Source organism: Pygoscelis adeliae, unplaced genomic scaffold (genome assembly GCF_000699105.1).
Source record: "Pygoscelis adeliae isolate BGI_AS28 unplaced genomic scaffold, ASM69910v1 Scaffold66, whole genome shotgun sequence".
Lineage (NCBI taxonomy): Eukaryota > Metazoa > Chordata > Aves > Sphenisciformes > Spheniscidae > Pygoscelis > Pygoscelis adeliae.
The window spans coordinates 8618288-8639253 of NW_008825167.1; the positions used below are offsets into that span (position 1 = coordinate 8618288).

Genomic DNA, 20966 nt, shown 5'->3' on the forward strand with positions numbered 1-20966 from the left:
CAGCGCCCGCTGCCGCCCGGCCCCGCCGGGAGCGGGGACCCGGGCAGCGGCAAGCGCTCGGGTGTTGCTTCCCAGCTCACCCCATAAGCCCTGAGGGTTCGCACAGGCACTTGAGCACTGGCGTACCTCTGCCCTAGAGGTCCCCAATAAAGCGCTCTTTGAACACGAGTAATCGGGAAAGGTTTTGTCGCTGTTACTCTTCAGTCTTAGCCTGACCCCTGGTAGCATCTCAGTGGTAGAGCTGGCCCCAGTTGCAAGGAAAGTCACCTGCTTTTACTATTTCAAGGCATGTGGCTTCAGCCTGCTTCTACTTTGTTTTTATTTTTGTTGTCAGTGATGGTAAAGTGCTGCATTTCACTAATTACCACGGGAATACACGTCAGCAGCAGAGACATGCACAACTCGTGCTATTAGCTCCCTCCACCAAAGGTTGACCACCTTTCAGGAGAAACATGCTAAGCTGTACTTTTCTCACCCAAATTAGAGGCTATGAGGCCAGTAAAACTCATCAGGGTCTGGAAGTGCTGTCTCGCAATGGGGCAATGTAGTATCTTATCACTGGGGGAGACAGTGGCTTACTGGCTTCCTAAGAATACAGGACACAGATGGGGAGAAGGGATCTGTCCTCTCTCAGTGCTGTGGTTCCCAGCTGCTGCTCAAAAAGCTCCTAACAGTGTGTGTGATGCCTGTGCCTTATTATGGGGCTGGCTGACAGTAATCATCTCCTTATTTTACTAAACAGAAAAGCACAAAGCATTTTGTAAGGATCTTGGTATTGTTAGCCATGTTTCATTTTGGTTTCTTATTTAAAAAGAAAAATGAGTCACAGCAGGGCGAATATGACCAAGAAGGCCAAGCAGCCTGCAGAAGCCAGCTCCGGTCTTTCTGAGAGTCAGTGGCACTGGTTCCCTCTGCTCTTCTCTCCTGCACGAGCGGCTCCAAGCTGGTCTTCTGCAGAGCACTGCAGGTCTGGCCACTGAGATCCACAGAGATCTGCACAAGGGATCCCAAAACAGGGGAGAAACTCCTACTGATACAGCTGAAGGCATAACCTACTGCCCTGGATGTTGAGGGGAGACCCCTGCAAGGTCTACTTGTGAACATGTGGAGCACCGCAGTCCCCTTTTCATGTGGCCTGACATGACCTTATCTCCCCTTTAGAAAAGAAAGATCCTTGCAAAATCTGGCAGGTCTCTCGATGTCCAAGCTGCTACTTTATTCCCTGGTCCAACATCCCTCCAGTGTGAAGTGTGCCCCTTCCTCACATTGCACACCATGTAGTGACGCTGGCAGCTCACTTTCCCTCCCACTAGCCATCCCTCTAGGGCCATATTCAGCAGTCCAATCCCACCACATGCAAGGTGTATTTCCATCACCTGCCTTTCCTCAAGCCCTCACCTAAAGACAGCACAGTTGCCAACACACACACAACATTCTGCCGCAGCAGAGTTACCCCTTGATGATCCCTACATTTGTGGTTGCCAGGATTAATACCCCATGGCAAAACTTTGATCAGCTGGGACCAGAGCAGAATCATACCTCACAGAGAAAAGGCATGCTGCAAACCACACAGCCTCTTCCTGTAATTGGCTGTAAATAGTCTACAACACTTCTCTTTGTGCAGCTTTATCCAAAAATAAAATCCTTTCAGGCTGTGGTAGACCTCACTTTGATGTCCGTGGGAACAGCACTCTCAAATTATATGCAGTACACGGCACATGGACTGCATTGTGTAGCAGTTCAATGCCAGTGACAGTCTACGACTTATATTTAAGCACTGAAATAATAGCTGAACTTCCTTGGGTAACATTAAGGTCGGTTTCAGGTTAACTTATCCCTTCCTGTATTCCCATAAAATAAATATTTTTCGGAATCATTTTGAGTTTGAACCCTCTGAAAATAGTTTTCCTGGAATAGACCTTGTCTTTCCATTGTCCCCACATAAATGAAATCTGAATTAAGTCTTCTTGATTAAAAAATACCACGTATTTTTAAAAGATACTGTTAATATTTTTTTTTGTTAGTCAACTGGTTACTGAACCAAAACCTTTCAATTCTTTTAGCAGCATGTTCCTATCTAACCTTTATTCTAATGGGTAAATCTGCTTTTCCAGCCAATCAACTCATACAAATTCCATATTGCTTATAGCAAGCTAAAACACACCCTACAGCTGTCAGATCCTAATAAATCTTCTCATACTTTGGACTTGAAATAAGTAACGTAAAGCTGAATGTAAGGAGATTTTTTCTTAAGCAGAAAAGCACACAGAAGGTCAAAAGTTCATCTTCTTTCAATCTGACTACCACATTCCTAGAAGGCAAGGCCAGAGATGGGGCAAATCCTCTGCATTCCCCACGACAGCGAGAGGGATCCTACCAGCTGGGAACTCCGTAAATTGACAGAAAGACACATCTACATGTGGCCTTAAAAGACAGTGATGGGGAAACATTATATTCCCTTACATCCCAGACTTGTTTTTCTGTTGCAGAGCCACACCACCACGTGCCTTCCCATCCATGCTTCCCAAGCACAACCCCAGTTTCATCACTGGCAATCTGCAGATTTCCCAAGAGCTGATCCCCTCATCTCTAGCGGAGAGTGACAGCTCCTGCCTCCCTCGCCTCGAAGTTAGAGCCCTTTACTCTGCTTGTTTCCAGGAGAAGGAAGGAGAGAAGAAGGGGGACTTTTGGGGTGATTAGCCTTACCTAGGGTCTCCTGGCCGGTTTCACAGCGGGGCGCCGGCTCGGTGGCCCTAAGCAGCCCGCCGAGGAGGAGCAGGAGCCTCAGGACCATGCTGGAGCCCCTTGCGCAGGCAGCACAGTGATGTGGCACTCGCTGCCTGATGGAGCAGCTCCTCTGCTCGGAGCCTCAGCGAGGCTCTGGCTCTCCAAGCTGCAGAGGAAATCAGTACACTGCAAGGGCATGCCCACGTCTCACAGTATATGCAGTCCAGGCGTCAGATTTCAGCTAGCATTTGAGCTTGGAAAGCAAAAGGCTTTGAGAAAGAGAGGGAGGAGGAATGAGCTCTCCCTCCCCTCTGCCTCCCGACCGTCTGCCTCTTGCAGCCTGGTTTACAATTTCATAAACAGTTTGAGCGAAGGGGGGACCCTGCAGGGATGCGCCTGCCTGCTCCTCACTCACGGGTCCAACGCTTTTGGTCTTCATGCAGCAGTTTTCCTAAGTGACATGGGAGCTTCGTTAACGCATGTCTCGCTGAAGCTGAGCACGACTGCCTAGAGAGAGCAGGGAGAAAAGAGACAGAGAAAAACAAGCAATCGAAAGCAACTTTCCTCCCAAAGGATGGTATTTCATAACCCACTTAACTGCAAGTTTAAAACACAACACGACAGCGAAGGCACTTGAAGCTGCATCCCCTCCAGCACAGGAAGAATGGGAACCAATAAAACAGCCACCAGGATCTCCCTCTGCATGCTCCTCCTGGGCATTTTACTTAACATAAGAACCAGTTTACAGAAGCAAACTTGGGGGATACCAGTCTTTTCTGTCTATTCTTAAAAAAAACCAACTTCACAAAAATGTAGATGAGATCCCAGAACAGCAATACAGGCTTTAACTGAATGGTAAATCTATATTAAGTTTATCTTAATTTTTTTTTTTAGTTTTTTTTGTTTGGTTTTGTTTTTTTCAGAGAAATATGCATGTTTTTATCCCTATGCAACAGGTATGGTGGAGAAGTTTGCCTTAGGTAAGATGTGAACTCCTCATTTCTTACCTACACATCAAAAAATATCCTGTATCACAGGAAAAGGAATTTTTCTTCAAAAATCTATACCAAAACAGACCAAAGCATCCTATCTTTCCAGGCAGTTCATGTTCCTCTGAGGACAGATACCTGCTTACACATGAGAGCAGAGAATCTGTCCTTGCAGTCAGGGCACACTGGCTCCTGCTGATCACTATCAGAGAGATCGGTAGGGAGTTATGGTGCTGTATGATAATGTAACCAAATAAACCCACCCATAGGGAAACACACTAAAAAGGCTGGTGGGGCAGGAGAAAGCTGTATGTGTCTCGAAAAGCAATTGGTGTTTCATCATATTAGAAAGAGGTTACACTGCTAGATGGGTTGGGAAGCTCAGCAGTAAAGTACATCCTCTGCTGCCAGGCTCTCCAAGGGAAGGTGGCTTTTCTTGCTTCCAGGATTTCCTACTAGATTTGGAGACTGCAGAGTCTGCCTTGGGAGTAAACAGTACCAAAACCCATCAGGGTTCAAAGAACAAACTTCTAAGGACAAGAATATTATTTAGCTGCCTTTTTTCTGCCCTGATCACATAGCAGCATGTCTGGACTCTTGGGGAAAAAAAAAAAAGATAGTACCAACAGAGCTCTGAAAGTGTGGTCTCCAAGGGCAGGAGTACTTCACCTTCTGCCCAGCTCCCCGGCAGCCTGCAGGCAGCTGCTCTGAATACCAATCTGCCACACTCGTACCTGATGTGCTCAGGTACAGCCGAGGGTGCGTCCGAGCCCAAGGCTTGCTGTGTGCCTGGGCCGTGCATTTTGTGTTAAAGGGAAAGAATAAGGCTGCCCAGATCTAACCTAAGATGCGGCTAAATTCCTTACAGCAAAAAAGGCTGTGGAGATTATACCTACAGACAGAAGCTGGCTCCCAGTCCTTGGAAATGCTGATGTCTTTGTTGTAATTTTCTGCAGCCCTTAAGAGTGTGGAGTGACATCTCCCCATACATCCCAATGCTTTTTGAGGTGAGCTCTGCTGCAGAACTAATCCTTCAGTAGGTGTAACCCCTCAGCTTTCCCCTTTTCTGTCTTTTTCTTGTTGGCATTTTTTTTTTTTCCTGCCTGTGATTTCTCAGTCAATTTCCCATCCTTCAGCCTAGGCACTATATCCTCGTGAGAGTCTCCTCCCCTCCACTGCACTTCAGGCCACCAGCCCCAGTTTAGATGCTACATACTTTAGGATCACATATTTTAAAATACCAGCAAATTTAAGTCCACTTTACCAGGATCCCCCAAAATATTTTGCAAACCACTGACACCTGCTTTTACCAGCGCTATTAGCCCTACTGTGATACTCCACACTCATACTGTGCTCCATATTTATCCCAAATACTAATAAGACTAAGTCATATCGCACTGGGAATACTGATTCGGTGTCATTTGGGAATGTCCATTTGTTATTTCCCCGAACTAAATGATTGCGGTACACGTTATATCATTTCTTGTTCTCAGAATTATTGTATCCATCTAATATTATTTGTAGCTTGTCTATGCATTGATTTCCACACACACACCCAGTTCAACCAGCCTTTAGGCCATTACATCATATTCATCAGAATCAAATGGAGACAGTATTTTCTCTGCTTTGCATAAGGCAGTACAACTTGGTGATTAACTTGGATGAGCTCTGGAACAAAAAGAACATCGTGTCTCATCATCATAGCAATATGCTCAGCCTAATTAGCCCTGCCAAGGGTCAGGACCCCTTGGCCTCAGTGCAGGCTTTCCAAGACCAGAGCTACCGCCTTTATACACAGCTGCAACATGGTGCCCTCACTCCTGTGGGTCACCTTGGGTTTCTTTATGACATTGTCTAGAGCTACAGAGTGGTTTTAAGGGGCCACCATCACAGATGACAGGAGCAGAGCTCTACCCACACTTTGTGCTTCCAAGGCTACATCCTGCCCCACACCATGATCATGTACACTTGGGCTGCCTAGAAGCCATTTGAAGCTCTTGTCTTCCCATTTTGTTTTTTCTTGACTTCCTTAAAGGATCAAGAGGAAGTATTGAGCAGGAGGAGGCACAGAGGCTTTTGGCATTACTGTCAGAGATTACCCGTACCCGAGGTTTGCACATCCAGGTTTGTTCCAAACATGAGAATGGGAGAACTGGCCTGGCTCAGGGTTAGCTCACCCCTGCAACACCGGAGTACGGTGTGCTGTATGGCTTCTATACATACCAACATACTGCCGAGTAAGCTCTGCACAGGTATGCACAATGAAGGAGCAGTTGGTTCAGTAAGTTATCTGGTTAAGGACTATTCAGTATAAGAGAATAAACAAGCAACAAGGAAAGTGATAAATTAAACCCACAGATACTCAAGAATTAACGAGCAGCTGATGGAGACATTAACAGGGACCAGAACATGTTGGTCCCTGACTGATGGGCCGTTAAAGCAATGATTTGGGCACAGCCTTGAAGAGGGTCAGTCTGAACTTTGTCACTGATAAGAAACATGAAATGTGATTATCATTAATATTATGGGATATTAGAAGTGATTTCAAGGACCATGCCAAACTTATTATGGCCTGCTTAGGGGAAGGAGCAAAGGGAGGGACCAGAGTGGATCAGGGAGGCACAAGAGTAGGAAAATCAGAGAGGAGGGGGATAAAGGGAATGGCTGCATGCAGGCAGGCTACTGGGCAGTATGCTCATCTGACTGAGTCCTGTGCCTGTTCCCTGCAATCTAGTCTATTTTCATATTAAATCCTTGCTTAATTTTTTCCCCCCTATGTAATCTCCATCTCTGACCTAGGTGTGAGTGCTGAAAGGTCAAAGTGCCAGCAACTGGAGAGACCAAGGTGTAAGCTGCAAGGTCTAGGTGTCAGCGACTGGAGAGAGCTGGATGTGTTTATACTTCCCAAGTGAATATAATCCCATGCCCATGTGTGTGCATGTGTAGTTTGCAAGCAAATTTCAGTCTGGATTAGCAGGCAAGCAGGAGAAGACTTGCATCTGGAAAGACTCAAGGTCTGAATCAGTGGCTGGGTAAGGGGCCCAGGGTGCAGACATGGCCTGAGAGCTTGTGCTGATATTTGAGGGATCTGTGAATGTGAGCGTACATGTGAACCCAAAGAACAGGAGCACGTGTGTTTTCACTAGTGAACCTCAATCCTGAACAGCCAGAGAGGGGCAACAGGACTGGGGTCTCTGTACTTACTTTTATGTAAGTGCTGTTGGTAAAGACAGGGCTCTTCTGACATCGTGCATGTGTATACATGTGTGCGTGCATGCCACTGTGGGACTCATCCTCGCTGCTGGCTGAACCTGCAATTGGAACAGCAGTAGCTGCACCCTTAGGTCTGGGACAGAGAGACCCCTGGGCATCAGAGCACACCAAGGAAGGGGAGTCCCCAGGTCCCGATTGCCTGGATCTGGCACCCACAAATGTCACATCTTTAACAAGCTCCACTGCACCAGCTAAATAAAACCCTCAATAGCCAGCATCCAAAAAGCTCCGAACTTCTTTGTTTCTCAGCTTCCAGAGGCCTTTTACATTCAAGCAGGATGTCTATTTGGCACCAAGATTAAAAAAATTACAGCATAAGTAGAGTAGATGGGGGCCTAAGAATGACAACATTCTTAATAAGCATTGTATAAGTTATAAGTTGTAATAGGCAACAAAGGTAAATTTATCAGTTTGTCACCACCATCTATAAATGTTTCCATGGTTGCATGCTGTAAGGCATGGAGAACAGAAGGTTTGGAAGGGTTATTTCATTTACTCTTACCTTAGATTGCCTGTTCTTTTCCTCCTTTCCAAGGGATTTGATCCCAGGCTTTACAGTGTGTCTTTCTGTGAAGCTTTGTCCATTCCTCTGTGCATGGTTGCCGCCTCTGGGTTCCCCTGTAGACCCGCACCCTTCTGAGGCGAACAGCAGTTCAGCTACTGCTCCTCCCACCCATACAATATTTCCAGCCACACAGCATTTCTACCTTGTTTAGCTATTTTTCAGCCCATTATTAGTACTCTGTATATATCATTTGCCCTTCTCATATGTTTGTTGTGTGTTAACACTGACTATATCAAACAGGAGTACTAGCAGGTATTGCAGAGGTGCATGACCAAAACCTAGAAGCAGTAAAAGCAGCTAGAGGAGGGATGGTTGGGAATCAAGGGATTTCCCCACCTCTGTCTTTTCATTTCTGGGTTTTAGTAAACCTTGTAGGCGTTCCAGGGAGTTGATATCAAATTCTGGCTTAGGCTTAAATATATTTGTCCCAATTCTAAAAGAATCTTAAAAATGGACAAACAAATTCCAGAGTGATGAGCAAATGTAACAGCATCAGCTGGGTTTACACTTGAATCACTACAATAAAGTTAAATAATTTTACTAGCTCTTATTGCTGACTACCTCTTTCCTGACCAGACCTTTCTATTAGCCTACAGTCCACAGTACAACAGCAATCCAGAAATCCTCAGACAGGACTAAATACCAAAACTGGTTTATGTCTTCAGCAGGTACTCAAAGTGGGATTAAATACAGTACATTTAACTTGCTTGCATTCTCATGACTTTTACTATTATCAGAGAAATCTAGTAGAGGGATATATCAGCCTCAGACTGGTTTTCATTACCTGGTTCTTTTTATTTTGACTCTGCTGATAGGAGGCTGAACAGTAAACAGAAGCAGTGCTGTCTAGAGAACTGTTTTCTGAAGGACATAAACAGACCAAGAGCAGATCAAAATGCTACATCGTGGCTTGTTATTCTCTCCCCCACTAGGTGCTAGTGAAGCTGGCAGAGTTGTATATGGCAGCACATCACATCTGCTCCAGTACAAAGTCAGCAGGCATAGTTTTGGGGCTTTACAGCAGTTTAAATGAATCCAGGAGATATTTTCATTTTCACAGCAGAAACCAATCCACATCCTGCTTTTTTTCCCCCTCTTTCAGTTTCTGCAGAACAGGGCAGAGAAGAGGATCTGCTCTCAGGACAGACAGGGAGTGAATTAGCAACTTCCTGCAAAGCAACAGCAACTTTAAAAAAAAAAAAACCACAATTATTCCACCTGTCTTTGGAAGACCTTACCCCCCTATGCCCTGATTGTGCTTCATGCAGCAGCAGAGATCTGAGAAAGGCCCACGAGGACTTCTCTTTCAGCTTCTAGGTGCTAAGTTAAAAGAGGAAAACATTTGTTCTGTAAACAAATTTTTCTAATTCAGATTAATATGCATGTGGATAAGAGAAATGGCTATTTTATTGTGAAGATACACAGACTATTCTGAGCTCTGCATTTGTTAAAAGGAGCAGATTTTTTGGTCTGTTTCTCTGTGCCTTCTGGGACCACCTACATTATGCTTGGAGAGCCTTTAACTTTCTCACAGAGAATTTTTTCAGCAGTGCCTTTTGTGTCAACTTTCTATTTGTTGCCCTTATGACCCACAAGATTAAACCAGCTTTAGAAACTGCCACACAAACGCTGAGTGCCAGAAATTTGGTGGATAGACTAAGAGTAGAGAAAAAGACCACACAAACAAGAATTCTCCTACACTGTACCCTAAGAGTTTAACCTAGAATGGATCATGGACTGCAACTTTCTACATGTCTCAAATACTTCACAAATCCCCTGTAGCCTTTAGCTGTTATTTTTTTATCATTATTGACCAAGTCCATATGTGTACCAGTGCACTAGGGGAGGAAGAGTGATGTTCTGGTAGACCTCCCCAGAGTGAACCAGTCTAGCCATGCTCCAAAAATTACTTTTCCTCTTATGGCTCCAAAATTGGACTTTAATTATTTTCTTTTTATTTCTGACATTTTGGCATGTTTTGCCAATTTCTTTCGCCCGGTTTTTCCTAATGTACCAGAAACAAAAGCAAGTAACGAGTGGGTGGGGTTTTTTCCCCTATTAATATTAGGGTCACAGATATTTCTTTCCTCCCTGGTTAAATGTAATAAATATAAATAAGTAAATAAATTTGCAGCTCTTGAAGAAAATAAATCATTTAAATTCAATACAAGTATCTTAAATTCTGTTTTCATCTTCTGACTTGTCAGAGATTAACAAAGTCAATGACTCACAGAATTAGTTCCTCATACCACTTCCAGGTGATCCACTGAACTGATCCCATCACAATGTAGAGGAATGCAATTAAAGCAGGAGAAGGCCTTACCATCCTAGGAAGATTCAGCTGAATAACATGCCTTTCTTTTAGCATACCCTTCATGTAATCTCTGTGGTTACTTGGGCTAATCAGTAAGAAATGAAGCCACTCAAAGTTTCTTTTGATGACAGGAGAAAATGTTGCCTAGTTAAAATTCAGCCATGATCAAAGGCACAAGGGATACAATAAACTGGAAGGGAACCTGGCACCAGATGGTAGAATGAGACCACAAAGGCTCCCTCTTATTGCTCCCACATGTAAAGCAGCAAAGCAGGATTACTGCTACGGGGTTACTAGTAATGCATTTTGTGGTCTTAGTTCAAGATGAGGCCCAAAGGTGACTTTGCCTGACTCCCATAAAGCAAGAAAAATAATACAAATAAGTCAGTGAATCATCTAACTGAATATATAATGGCTACAAGGAAAAATAAGCGTGCTCAAAAAAGATCTATGCTGAGAACTAAAGGTCTTTCTTTTCTTCTGATCACAGATGGAGTATTAAAAATTAATGTAAGCTCTACCAGAAAAGAGCTTGACAGTCCTATTTTGAGACTCATTTCACTTCATCTCTTTTTCCCTGTCTCGCAGAACATTAATGCCAAAACATTCAAAAGAAGTCCTCTAGGGCTTGCTTTGCACATTTGCAGAGGCGCTGGGAAGCATTTTGAAAAAGTGACCTTGAGTGCTTTAGTTTGTACATACCTGATGGGGGAAACACTTAACAGACCCCAATTCGTTGAAGGCAGATCCTCTGCACTTTCCAAGAAATCAAGCCCTTCAGAAAACTGGGTGTCAAACTCAGGCAGCAAGGACCAGTAGCCATTTCGGATGATATCGGCATGAGAGCTCTGAGGATTTCAACTTCACTTTCAGAAATAAACTCCCAAGTCAAATCAAGACCCAAGCCTCACAAAGTCAGAAGAAATAGGCTGTTAAACTAGTTAAAAATGGATGTTTTTAAAGGTATTCAGGTACTTTAAATTACATGTCAGTATACTAAGAGTTTATGTCCAACTAAATATCTGGACATTTTTAAGTGCCTTAAGATTTGTTTTCTATATCAAGGCTCCAAGTCTTTAGAGTGGCACAGCCTAAATTCCCCCTAAATAGAGAGTCTTTTAACAGATAAGGAATTTTAGTTCAGTTTTTAGTTTCTTCTTTCATTCAAAGAATTTACAAACCATCAGTGGAAACTACAGAGACCAAATATAAAACAATTGTAAGGTCCATTTTTTCCAGACAATCTTTGGAAGACATTATCTCTAGCCTGTGGTATTCAGGTGAGCTCCACTTGCCATGCTCAGATTGACGATGTGCTGAATTACCCACAAAGGACAAAGACCAAAGGTGGTGGATAGGGATGGCAAAGGTGGAGAGACCAGGTTGGAGACCATCCTTGGGATCATGCAGGATCCCATGCAGGCAGCATATTCAGCAGCATGATACCCAGCCCTACAGAGGCATCGCAAACAGCCTGCCTGCTGTACGGAAAGCAAGCTGACCTCAAGGCTGTTCTCCCAGCTTTATCAAAGTCTACATGGGCGTAACCCATGCCAGACCCATATGCAGCATCTCAGCTCCCTAAGTTATTTGTAAGGAAGTAATTAGTTCCTAGATATGAACATCTATTTCAAATGTAGTTTGTAACAATATCTGGGGGGAGGTCACTAGTTCAGGGCTGCCTTATGTGACTTATTCCAATGTTCAGCTAGAGAGCTAGAGTCCCGCACAGCGCTGCTATGTGCCACCCTTCTGTCATGTTATTGTTCACCTGATGACATTAAAAGCATGAGTGTTTTAATCTCAGGAAAAGCGTTAACAAATTGGAAGGTATTTGGAGAGAGATAATAAATAGGATGGGGGCTTAAGCACTGACTCATCGTGAGAAATAATTTGAGCTGTTGAATATGTTTTTTTCTTGGCCAAATACTAATTGGATATTCAGGATTCTGAAAAAATAAGTTGTGTAGGACAGACCAAGCCACAGTTATGAAGGGTCAAGAGAACAAGAACAAGGCAGTCAGGGAGAGTAAGAGAAAGGCTATAGGGTTTTAATTACTAGCCACAGGCTAAACTCTGGGAACAATACCAGCCATGGGCTAAACTCTGGCAACAGCTCCATCAATTAGTCAAATCCTTCCCCCTGCATTTCAAAAAAAGCCAGCATTTTGGATTAAAACCTCTGCCAGTATAAAGTCATCTAGTGCTACTGATATCATGATGTTGCTCTGTTGCTCTGAGAACTGCTAAGTTTTGTACAGATATGAGAAATGCCTTATCATCCACATACCAAACTAATCCCTATAGGAGAGGTTTCTTCAGCCTACAAGGCTTCAGAACAAGACCCTTAGCAGCTCAAAAGCTGTTATTGGTTGTCCTAGCCACACTATTAGCTCCCTGAGCTACTGCAACAGTGAGCTCCCTATGAGAACTGGGGATTTGTATTTTTCTAATTTCCCTCAACTGTTCATTTCACTGAGTTACCCTCTACTCTTTAACTATGATTAGGGAACAAAAAAGAACCAGTGGCTCAAAAAGATTAACTTTACTTGTCAAAATTTTAATTAGTCAGGGCCTTCCTTTAAACCACTGCTAAGCAGGACACCTTTGGAGCACAGATATGCAGTCAGATTCCTGCAGGAGCTGAATTTTTCCATTTTCCTACAGATTATTGTGTTAGACACAGCTCTCAATAGCTCCTTCTTTCTCCTTGAAGTAAACTACATTGCACCAGGAGGCAAGTCCGACCTCCAACTTTCATCTGTGACGAAGTCAGGATGTCAAGAAACTTTGCTAGCCAAGAGCAAGCCATTTACATACTCCCCCTTATGTTGGACCTGTTTAGCTTCAAGTTGCCAAGCAACAGCTACCCTCAAGACTCATCAAATCAATGCAGCAGCAGTGTGGGTAATTACAAGGCAAAAGGTCCTGGGATTCATTTACCTGTTTTTTTGCAGGTTCATATCATGAACAATTGAAAGTCAAAAGGTGACTGACACTCTAAGGGCTGAACCTGAGAGCATCAGCATTGGAATTAGAGGCTATGAGCTGCCAGGGCAATAACAGACATTTAGCCATTGCAGAACAAGCCCAGAGAAACCCACTATGCATCCACATTGGGTAGACTGCATTTCCATCCAGTCTTCCCTTCATGAGGCTTATTGGGACAGTAGGTGGGAAGTTTTCTTGAAGCTCCAAAAATAAGTATTTTATTTTTATGAGGAATTCATGCTGAACACCTTGATTCAGCCATAAATGGTTATCTGGTAATTTCATCTGAAAGTGAAAATGTGACAGTAGTCATATTACTACTCTGTGTGCCACTGACTGCAGAAATTAGTAGGCTGTAATCCCAAGGGACAAAATAGATTCAGTAAGATTCTTGGTTTGATTCTTCCGCCTGCTTTCTTTGTCGAGCACAAGAAAGTGAGTGGCACAGCTTTCTTTCTAGTTTATTTAATTTGCATGTTACAATCCTGCTCAGCCACACAAAATTAAAAACTGAAAAGGCTGTCAGTGAAAAACTAATTAAAAAACAAAAAAAAACCCCACAGAAAACCAAAACCACAGGAAAAAAAGTGAGAACGCTACCACAATAGCCTGAGGGAATGCATCAAGGAAAGAAGGGGTCTGAATAGCCTGGCTTTCAGGTGACATGAGAAACCAGAGGGCAGGTAGAGACTTTAAAAGGTGACGAAGGTGGAGGAAGCATGGGGATTGACTGAGCTTTCAGCAGTTGCAAAGGGAGCACAGGGTAGCAGAGATGCAAAGAGCAAATGCTGCTGTTCCTGTGTCTGGTCAGCTCTAAGCCCAGAGATGAAAATAACTGAGTAGATGGGAATTTATGAATAGTAAGAATAAACAGGATTTTTAAGAAGGAGGGAACGAACCCCAGGTTTGAATCACTTTTCAGAACCACTGTCACAGTGCTCCTCTGGGTCTAGAAGAAAGGAGCTTACAAGTGCCAAATTTGTTTGGCTGGAGTGATTGTAGATGCTCAGCAAGCCACAGGTATCCATCAGATAGAGGACAGCAGGGGTGTACACAGAGAGACGTGAGAAAGCTTAGGAAAAGACAGGGCTTAGAGGTGTAAGTGACTGCCAGAGGACTGGAGTGCAGCTTCCTCTGTAGCCATACCATCTGCATTTTCAGTCTGCTTAATATCCTTATGTTATCATTTGAAGAAAAACTTACACATCTTAAATTACGTTTCCATTCAGTGTGTTAATGTGTTTTGCTAGGATATACAAGAATCCAAGGATTTTTTTTTTTTTTTTTATGTGATTAATTCAGTGAGTAGACTTCATAACTGGGCTGGTCTTAAATGGTCTTTTGGAAAGATTTCTGCAAATTCACACTTGGACTCTACTGATGAAAACCTTCAAGCAAAATCTCGTCTTACCTCCACCTGAAGGCTGTGAAACCAGGATCTTACCCTTAACATATTTCCCCCTTCAGTTATGCCTCTGCCCACTAATAAAGTGAGTGGGACGTAATACATAGATCAGATATAAGCAGCCCTCAGAAGAGGAGCAGGAGCATCATCTCCCCCTTTATAACAAGTGCCCTACCCACTAAACTTCACCATCATGTACGCGGGGTCCGTGCTGTCACATATACAGCACCTCAAATTCTTGTTTGTACAGAGGGAGAGCAGGACCCCTTTCTACTTAGCTTCCAGCCTGGCCAAGGCGACGTTCTCCAAGAAGAAGAGAGATCCCAACCTGAGCTCTCACACCCAGAGAACACCATTGAAACTCCATCTAAAAAAGCATAAAAGGGAGCTGTGGCTTCAACACATGCAGCTGTGTTTTATGAGTAAGGGGTGTCTGTCACTCCTTTTTACATGGTGCTGGTGTGGCAAGCTCCTCAGGATGGAACGAGGAACACCTTGTTCTTGTATCCTAAATAGCTTTCTCCCAGAATTCAGCTCCACTGTCAACTCTGAGGTATCCCCAGCCATCATCAGAAGCACATTTTTAAACACCTGCAAAACTTTGAGCAAGAGATCAACAGACAGATTCAGGATGAAAGTGTTTTCCATTCCTAGGTATCTTCTAAACCATGTTTCATGCAATTTGATCTTTTCTTGGCTGTGTGGTCTTTCATCTGTCTGTGCCTCACGTCTCCTGAGAAAAGCAGTTCTAGTACTTCCCTGGCTTCCAGCAAGGTAGTAAGAATAAAAAGATAATGAAGTATTCAGACTGCTGTGTGGGGAGCCCAAAAGATATTTTAAATGCCTAAAGCAGGCTTCATCAGCAAGGACAATAAGAGTTTGATTAGCTGAAAAGCCAGATTTCGAGCTGAAAGCCAGTCTGAGCTATGCACCTCTAAGGAGTGATCAGTAGTCATTTGTAAAACAAAGGTCATGTATCACCAATCGACATTTTGTTTTACCATGAATAAGGACAAATATGAAACAGAAGACCTAAAAGATGTTTAAATATTCTCGTGAAGATGCACACACAAACCCAATCTCCAGTCCCATGCCATGGAGCAAGGGCACTGAGCAATTTATTGGGTTTCAATAAAACATTCTGAAAATGTGCATTAGGGCTGACAGCTGGAAGCAAAGAGATCAGATATGTAAAGACAGGAATTATAAAAGTGAAAAGAAGGTGGTAATGAGTCTGCCACTTAAGGTCAGGCTTCACTGAAATACAATTAGAGTGCTAAGCCTTTGGTTGGAAAAAAAAATTCAAACTGACAAAGTCAGTTAAGTAAAGCTACTCTAGGGTTAAGCATGAGGAGCAGGGGTCTTCTTGGAAAGCATTGCAAAATTTCAATCCATTTGGTTTAGGAAAGGAAACTTGGAAACTTAAACATCTGCTGGACAGTTTGCTCCAAATTTGCTGGATACAAACCTGTATATGCAATGTGCAAACAGCAGGGTGAAGTGAAATGGATGAAACACGCACAACAAATAACTTAGGTTATGTCCCAAAGGGGATTTTTTGGGTTTTGTTTGGAGAGTATTTAATGTCCACAGTGGGCTGCTCAGCAGCTTGCACAGGCAATATGTGATAGTGGATTAGACTCAGAAATGAAGATGCTTCAGTTATGACTTATAACATTTCTGAAGGCATCTGGTTAAAAAAAGTGGTGTGAGTGGACTGGAATGTTCTGTAGTTCTCAACACTCAAAAATACCTTTAACCGTATGGACCCTATGACATTTAACATACATGCTTTGCAATATGTTCCATTTGCATAGAGAATGTATAAGAAGCCTGGCTGGGAGCAACTCATGGTTCATGTATTGCTCACTGACAGAAAAGAGCAGAAGCACCTAGTTTGCATCATGCACCCTCGTGTCCTGGCAAGGAAAACCTGCTGGTAAAGGGAGAAGACCCAGGGATATGCAGAAATGGGACCAGTCATTTGACCTGTGTCACATCCATAAGACACAGGGAAAAACAGCTCCAGCTCAGAGAAGGAGCTGGTTGCATACACTGTGCCAGGTGACATTTTGCTCTCCCAAGCTTCTGGCACTGAAAGGTATTCATATATTTACAACCTTTCTTAAGGTCATCTCTGCTGTGTCTCCAGCTGAGCCATTAAATATTAATTGGACCTGTTTTCCAAAAATAAAAAGCAGAACCTCTGATTTACTTGTGTAATTAACACCTCCCACAAACCAGGTGTCCTCCTGATCCAGGCTGAACCAGCCATTTGCACTTCACAATCCTGAAATATGCTATGTGCTTTTGAGACAGACACACAGTTGCTTGTTCATTCTGTGTGCATGAGTGCACATAATTATTTTTTGGGGAAAAAAAGGCCTTAAATACAACAGAAAATATGCCCTCCAGGTGATGTAGTTAAACCTTCCCACTCACACAGGATAGTTCTCTTCAGTTTGGATTTTGGTTGGGGTTTTTGTGTTGTTTGTTTTTTTTTTTAAGCACTTTACCTAGATGAAGTCAAACATCTAGTCACAGGCCATTTTATTCAACAAGGCTCAATGCTGCTAAATTTCTCAAAGAGCTCAAATTTTAACCCATAGTTGTAAAGAGCGTGATCACTCTCTGGTCGTATAAGAGCACTTGCATTAAAGAACTTTGGTTCCCACATGCTTAAACATATAATAAACCTAAGATTGCAATTAGCTCTGAAATTTAGGTTCAGTGCAACCATTAAGACAAGGTAGGTATGTATTCAGTAATCACTGAGCTGCACAGATTATTTGCAAAAGTTTATTAGGTGCTGATTTACCCAGATGAATGACATGCCTGCTCTTCAGTGAGGCTAAGGAATTTGTGGAGTGAAAATCCACAGAACCCGAGGTCCTCATTGCTCAGCTGCCATCTAAGCTCAGAGACACATCAGTTTTCAGTATTGCACAACCCAAGAAAACTAGTTTTGTTTTTGCACTTGGACTGAAGCACATCTATCTTGTCAGGACTTAGCAGACTGGGATCCAGCGCATACCTAAATCTTTTGGGAATCTGTAGTGTAAGCACTACTTCACCTTTATTTCCTCAGAAACTCAGTCTGACTGTCAGTCTCAGAGCTTACCTGCAATATAGGTGCTCGGCAAAAAAAAAGACATTTCTATTTCCTTTGGAAGCGATGACTCTGTGATAAATAAGCATCAGAGCACTCACCTAGGAAATGAGGCATGCAGACTCACTTCCTTCCTCTGAAAAGGCAGATTCGAAATTCCATCCTGGATCTCACCAGAAAATATCCAAATCATCAGGCTTAGACATACTTTGGTGGAGATGTGTTAAGAAAAAAAAAAAAAAAAGAAGCTGAACATCTCCTCAGTTGCATGGACTCATTAAAGGTTTGTTGTGCTGCAGAGTTTATACTCTGACTGCCATTAGGATGAGGGTGTCACCCAGGGAAGGTGCAGTTCTCCACTCCAGTCTCTGCAGCCAAAATACAAGTTTGGAGAAGGGGAGAGGATGTTTTTTGCTGATTCAGATTGCAACCATGAGCTGAAAAATCACAGCCCCAGAGCTTTTTGGGCTCTGCTGCTAGAAAATAGTGCTTCTCTCACACAGTCTTTTAACAACTCACCATCGTTTTTCCTAAGCAACCACAGGTGGGTGACAGCTCCTTCTGCTATGGAAGTCATCGTATCAGGCAGCTCCTGCTGACCCCCGTGGCATTTCCATTTCCAACTCCACAACACACCTGCCAGGTATTTGCCAGTCTCTTGTCTCCTAGCAAAAGCCACTCCAGGCCTTTGGGCAGGAAATCCAGATAAAGTTTTCTGGAGCACTACCTTCGAGTTAGCAAGAGTGTGTCAATGGCAAGATGCCATTTTGGATATCACACTTCAGCTTTGTTGGAAATCTTCTGATCCAAACTAAACTCTACTATCAGGACTGTGTATCCAAAGTTTGTTTTATCTAAAATATCAGTAAAAGGGAATCCACAACCTTGCCACCCCTGGTGAATACTCCCATCATGTAAGGTATATGTTCTCACCTCCAGTATAGCACTAAACCCTTTGATCCTTTTTGCAGCATCCCAAAAAATGGGGACAAAGTGTGGTTTCCCCCTACCTCCTCCTATCCCCAAATAACCCAGAGCATGGTGAATGAAGCACCAAGCTAACAGGAGTTTTGCCTACATCAGGAAGCTGGGGGAACGAAACTGAGACCTCTCACTGAATGCTTCCTACTTGGATAGAAAAGTAGAGCAAGCCCTTCTCTGGTGGGGAGTGGGTGGAGAGAAGAAGGGACAAGGAAAAATTTACCTGCAGAACTGGCTGTGCATACTGAGCAGAGGAAGATGCCTTCTGGTAATGCTAAGCAAGGCACTTAAACTTCATTGCAAGTCAAGATTGAGAGGACTACAACTCTCCTCACCCTTCCTCAGTTTCTGGTGCATACTGTGGACCTTAGCTTCCTAATTCTCTATGGAAATTAAATTTAAAAAGCGCTCTGGAATACCCAGCACAGGCTCAAAATCTTGTTTGTTTGGTTGTTTTTTTTCCATCTAGATCTAAGCACCTCCGGAAATGTTCACTGCTTTGTGAGGTTGAATGGTATTGTAAAGTGTGTGCATGATAACACTCTCAAATGGCATGAATAAGCTTCATTAATTAACTTAATAGCAGATGTAGCAGTTTAACTATGTCCTGCTTTATACCTTTAAAATGTGGCTTATAGTTTAATAACTTCAGAAGTTTCTTACTCTAATAGCTTTGAAGTTTATTATTTTTTTTCTCCTCTACTATTTTCTTGATACTAAGATAGGAAAAAATCAAAGTAAATACTTATTTCATTTGTATGTCTTGGAGGTGACTCAACTGTATGTAACATATTCATTTCTTAAAGTGAGCACCATTTTGTTTAGGAAACCAAAAGTAAGCTAACAATTGCAGGTATCACTAAACTCATGTTTATTCACAGATAAATGCTGTAGTCTATCAAATCTTTTTGGCACAAAACCGGCAAAAAAATAACTGAAAATTTAGCATCCCTCCCATCCCCCACAGAGATATCTGGTCCTTATGTTGCAGCTGAAACGAAAGACTGAAGCATCAGGTGGCAGAGGGGGGAGGCATGTGAAGGCAGAAAGGAAGATAGTAAAACTGGAAAGATTCCATAGACAACTTTTTTTTTTTTCTGAAATACTGTATTTACACAAAATTGGAGAGAGTACAAATACTTTACTAAGAAGACAAAACCGTTATAGTACATTCAATTTAAACACAGGCAGAGCTATAGATGCAAAACACAGAGGCCTAAGGTACTTGCATGGCAAAAAAAACCAACAAACCAACATCAGAATGGCCTCAGAGCTTAAAAGCAGGAGATAAGAGAACATTGTATTTGTTACGCAGCATCACCTTTCCTTGACTTCAATGGGACTGCAATAAGGCGCTCTCCTTCCTCATTGTGGATGGTGGGAAAAACCCTCTCGGTGTGCTGACTGCTCAGCACTGATTTTACAAAACAGTTAAGTGCGTACTTAATTTTCAGCATGGGAATAGAGCTGTTAACTTCAAAGGAAATTATATTTGTGCCTAATCGCATGCTTATATGCTTAGTTTGACCAGGAATAGCCTTCTCAATGCTTAATAGGGTGAAGTCCATTGTTACATTAAAAATAAGTATTCCTTACTGTCTTCTTTCTTTTTTTTTTTGTTAAAATATATTTTAGAATTGCTTTATTTTTTCCCTTATGTACTCGATTAGAAAATAGTAGCTTATTGAATGCCATAGAATATTTTGATTCATATCTTATATAATCAAAAGAATATTGTTCAAAAATAATTACCACATTTTTCCAAAGCCTGTTTAGATTTAAAAATAAATAAAAGAGAAAAATACATATAATAATAAAGCAGCTTTGTGTTTCTAGGCATTTGGCAGCAGGTCTGTTATAATATCTCTCAGACACCTCTTGGTATCAGTTAAAATCACCAGATTAATTGATCATTATAAAATAAAAGATTGTACAATATTATTACAAGCCACCAAATATAGCCAATGCATGAAATATTTTACACATCATATATCCCTTAAAAAGAATTAATATATTTTAGCCTATTCTTTGAAAACAGATAGCTTCTGAAGTAATATATCTTAAACACAGTGGTATCTGCCACTTCTACTGTCTAGCTGATTTTTTTTTTTTTTAATAAAAGCTTGTTTGAATAGGACTACTAGCTCAGTGATGGAACTACAGTGCTATTTATCTAAATTCCATATATGTCTTTGTTACTGTTGCTGCAATTATGGTAATCACATACCATTGAAGTGCTAAATATTAGTAACTCAGGTATGAGGACTTTGGTTACGCTTGATAGAATACTGGCATATCAAATATATGTACCACTTCCTAAAGGCTATGTTACAATCATGATGCCTAGTAATAAATAATGATAATAACAATCTCAGATTCAAAGTGCTGACCCATATCACTCACTTGAGGCACCAATACAATAAATCAATCAATTAAAAGACTTATTTGTAATGTTCAAAACTAACAGAGCAGATCCAGGGCTGCCAAGTTACATGCGCAGCATGGCGGACTCTGAACCCCTCCTTCCAACCTGGGGATTCCTGTGGTCCCAGAAGACGCTGGAATATCACATCTGATGTGTGACGCTCCAAAACATACCAAGTCTTCAGAAA

General features: G+C 42.4%; 1 protein-coding gene across 1 annotated transcript in view; it reads right to left on the reverse strand.

Moving 5' to 3' along the window:
• CPZ (carboxypeptidase Z) overlaps positions 1 to 2967 on the reverse strand; it is a 37363-nt gene extending 34396 nt beyond the window's left edge. Inside the window, exon 1 of the mRNA XM_009328820.1 lies at positions 2707 to 2967. Within this exon, the coding sequence (XP_009327095.1) occupies positions 2707 to 2794 (88 nt within the window). The 5' untranslated portion in view covers positions 2795 to 2967. The remainder of the gene's footprint in view (positions 1 to 2706) is intronic.
• Between the last annotated feature and the right edge of the window lie 17999 nt (positions 2968 to 20966).